This window comes from Austrofundulus limnaeus, unplaced genomic scaffold, assembly GCF_001266775.1.
Source record: "Austrofundulus limnaeus strain Quisiro unplaced genomic scaffold, Austrofundulus_limnaeus-1.0 Scaffold750, whole genome shotgun sequence".
NCBI classification, from domain to species: Eukaryota; Metazoa; Chordata; class Actinopteri; order Cyprinodontiformes; family Rivulidae; genus Austrofundulus; species Austrofundulus limnaeus.
Window position 1 is genome coordinate 186,645 of NW_013953152.1, and position 2,779 is coordinate 189,423.

The window sequence follows — 2,779 nt, forward strand, 5'->3', positions numbered from 1 at the left end:
TACATTTATTATCCAGTTTCTACATTTCTATGTATTTTAACAAACTAGTTACTCTTTTCTAGTTTTGTTCAGTGTTTCTGCAGCTGGAGAGGGCTTTAACGTCCCAGTGGAAACAGGAATTTTAGATAAACTCAGTGATTCTTCCTGACACCAAACTGATGTGATTACTGGCAGTTCCCTCACGACACATTTATAAAGTCTGATTAAAAAAAGGACGAGCATCATCATTTTAGGAGAAGCTCTGGTTTTTGCCCAAAGCGTTACGTTAGCCAGAGTTGATTTAATTCTTTTCCTCATCACTCACAGTTCTCATCTTCAGGCGAACATTCTGTGTAACGGCTGCAGTAAARATATGAAAAAGTCCGAAAAGTAAGTGAGAGGAGGGTTCTGCCTGTGGCCGAGGCTGCAGCTGCAGCTTCCTGTGGAAGAACACGTCGGAGGAGGTGTTTTAAAGCATCCTTCTCCTTCCTCTTCTGCTTTCAGAGCACCTGAAGGCRGCGCTGGAGGAGTACATGGTGCAGCTGCCCAAGGTTCGGATCCTGAGGACCAAGAAGAGGGAGGGTCTGATCCGGACCCGGCTGCTGGGAGCCTCCTCGGCTAAAGGCGAGGTCATCACCTTCCTGGACTCTCACTGCGAGGCCAACATCAACTGGCTGCCTCCTCTGCTGGGTGAGGAACACTTCTCACAGCCTCTGTTTGATGTGCTTCGTTTCATACTGCAGCTCAAAGACCGGTCCTCAGAAAACACCTGCAGGTCCACTGGTTTCATGTCTGTACTTTACATTTTTAAAGCTTTGTACCAGGCAGTGTWAGAAACTCCCTGAAAGCATTCTGATCATTTCTTTCATCTTTAATTTGTTATATTTTCATTTTTCCAATTAATTACAATCCTAAAAACAACGTCTAATACATTAAACACTTTACAAACAACCTTTGAAGTCATAAAGAATTAAAGGTGTTTATTGCAAACATTAAATGAAACATTAAAAGCTTTTATTCTGAAGTTTCTCAAAGGATGCAGTGAGTCACAATAAACATAAACTTACAATAAAACAAGCGACTCTGTTAAAAACAGGATCTTTCGTGGTCTTAAATACATTCAGAGAGATCAGTTTTTTAAGTTTAAACACAAGGTTTCAGTTCTGACATGAGGAAACACTAAACTTTTGTCTGTCCTGAGACCAGAGGCTGTAGTTGCTGTTGTTTAAAGATGTTTTGCGTTCCTTGCATTTATTGTTGTCAAAATATAATGAATTAATGCCTTATCAATGTATCATTTAAATGAATTATCTGAAATATAATCATAAAATTAAATTTTGAAGCACTTTTTGAGCAGTAGCAACAACAAACCTGATTTAGAGGAAAAACGCCTTAAAATTTTGAGATTTTCCTCATTAACTAGCAAAGTTTTGTTTCTTTTTAGCCGGGAAATCTCAATATTCAAATATAATTTGATGTTTCCTCTTTATAAGGACATCAAAAATTCCTAATTAAAATGACAAAATTAGGATTCAGACTAAATATTTATGTATTATTGTAACCAACAAGACAAATTAAGTCATATATATGGATTTAATTATGATATCAGAATGATCCAGGTATCAAAATGTAGCTTTTAAAGCCAAGAATCTGAAAACGTAATTAGGTCATTTTAACCAAATTTGACTTAATCCTCATTTTGATATAATGACTCACATATGTGCTTTAATTTGTCATTCATTAAGAGTCCCAGATATTTGAACATAGTTTAATTTGTTGACCATCACTAGTGGTAATGACAGACTGGTTTCACCTCGGTGTTGTTGAGTTGATGAAAAATATTAGCTTTACTTTGTCAGCATTCAAAAAAGCTGAAGCTGATAAAGATGTTTTTGTATTGTATTAAATGCATTTCTTTCTAAAATCATTAATATATAAAATAAATAACGAGTGGCCTGGTACAGAGCCTTGATGAGTTTAAGATTTGACCTGTTTTCAGTCACTGCAGCTGTTTTGTTGGCAGTTAGTCACACATTTAGCTTTTAAACATTTAATAATCATCTTTTGTGTACCTGATTTTAAAAAGTAGTTTTTAAGACTAATTGTTTCCATTTTTGAAGCTGTTCCCTGTTTTTCTCRACACATGAAGTGTTTGAGGAGCAGCTTGCAGACATCTTTGTCATTTCTTTGTCCTTGAATCTGAATCTGCTTCTCCCTCCGCCTCAGACCGGATCGCCCAGAACAGGAAGACCATCGTGTGTCCGATGATCGACGTCATCGACCACGACAACTTCGGCTACGAGACGCAGGCGGGGGACGCCATGCGAGGGGCTTTCGACTGGGAGATGTACTACAAACGCATCCCCATCCCCACGGAGCTGCAGAAGGACGACCCCAGCGAACCGTTCGAGTGAGTGCAGTTATTTCTGACACGTGTGACATTTGGCCCGGCCATTTTGTCCTGATTATCTGATTGTGTCAGGAGTGCATGCATCTGCAGGAAACCTTTCATCTGAGCGTGTTGCACAGGACCTTGTAATCCTGGCTATTCAGTGAAGCTCTTTTGTGTGTGCTGACGCGTTGGTGCACACATCTGCACACATGTCCACCTGCATGTGTGCAGCTTCTGCTAACAGCCACATTAAAGAGACAAATGTAAACGTTAATGACTTCCTGCCACACTTCAACCTCTGCATTAAGATAAGATAAGATAAGGTAAGGTAAGGTAAGGTAAGGTAAGGTAAGGTAAGGTAAGGTAAGGTAAGGTAAGGTAAGATAAGAAGATAAGGTAAGGTAAGGT

General features: G+C 39.1%; 1 protein-coding gene across 2 annotated transcripts in view; it reads left to right on the forward strand.

Moving 5' to 3' along the window:
- Window positions 1–383: 383 nt before the first annotated feature.
- LOC106532316 (polypeptide N-acetylgalactosaminyltransferase 10) overlaps window positions 384–2,779 on the forward strand; it is a 22,254-nt gene continuing 19,858 nt past the window's right edge. For both annotated transcript variants that reach the window (XR_001312054.1, XM_014028347.1), the window contains exons 1-2: window positions 384–669; window positions 2,206–2,389. Coding sequence is in view for 1 of the 2 variants with exons in the window: in XM_014028347.1 (XP_013883801.1) it covers window positions 513–669; window positions 2,206–2,389 (341 nt within the window). In the remaining variant the exon portion in view is untranslated. The remainder of the gene's footprint in view (window positions 670–2,205; window positions 2,390–2,779) is intronic.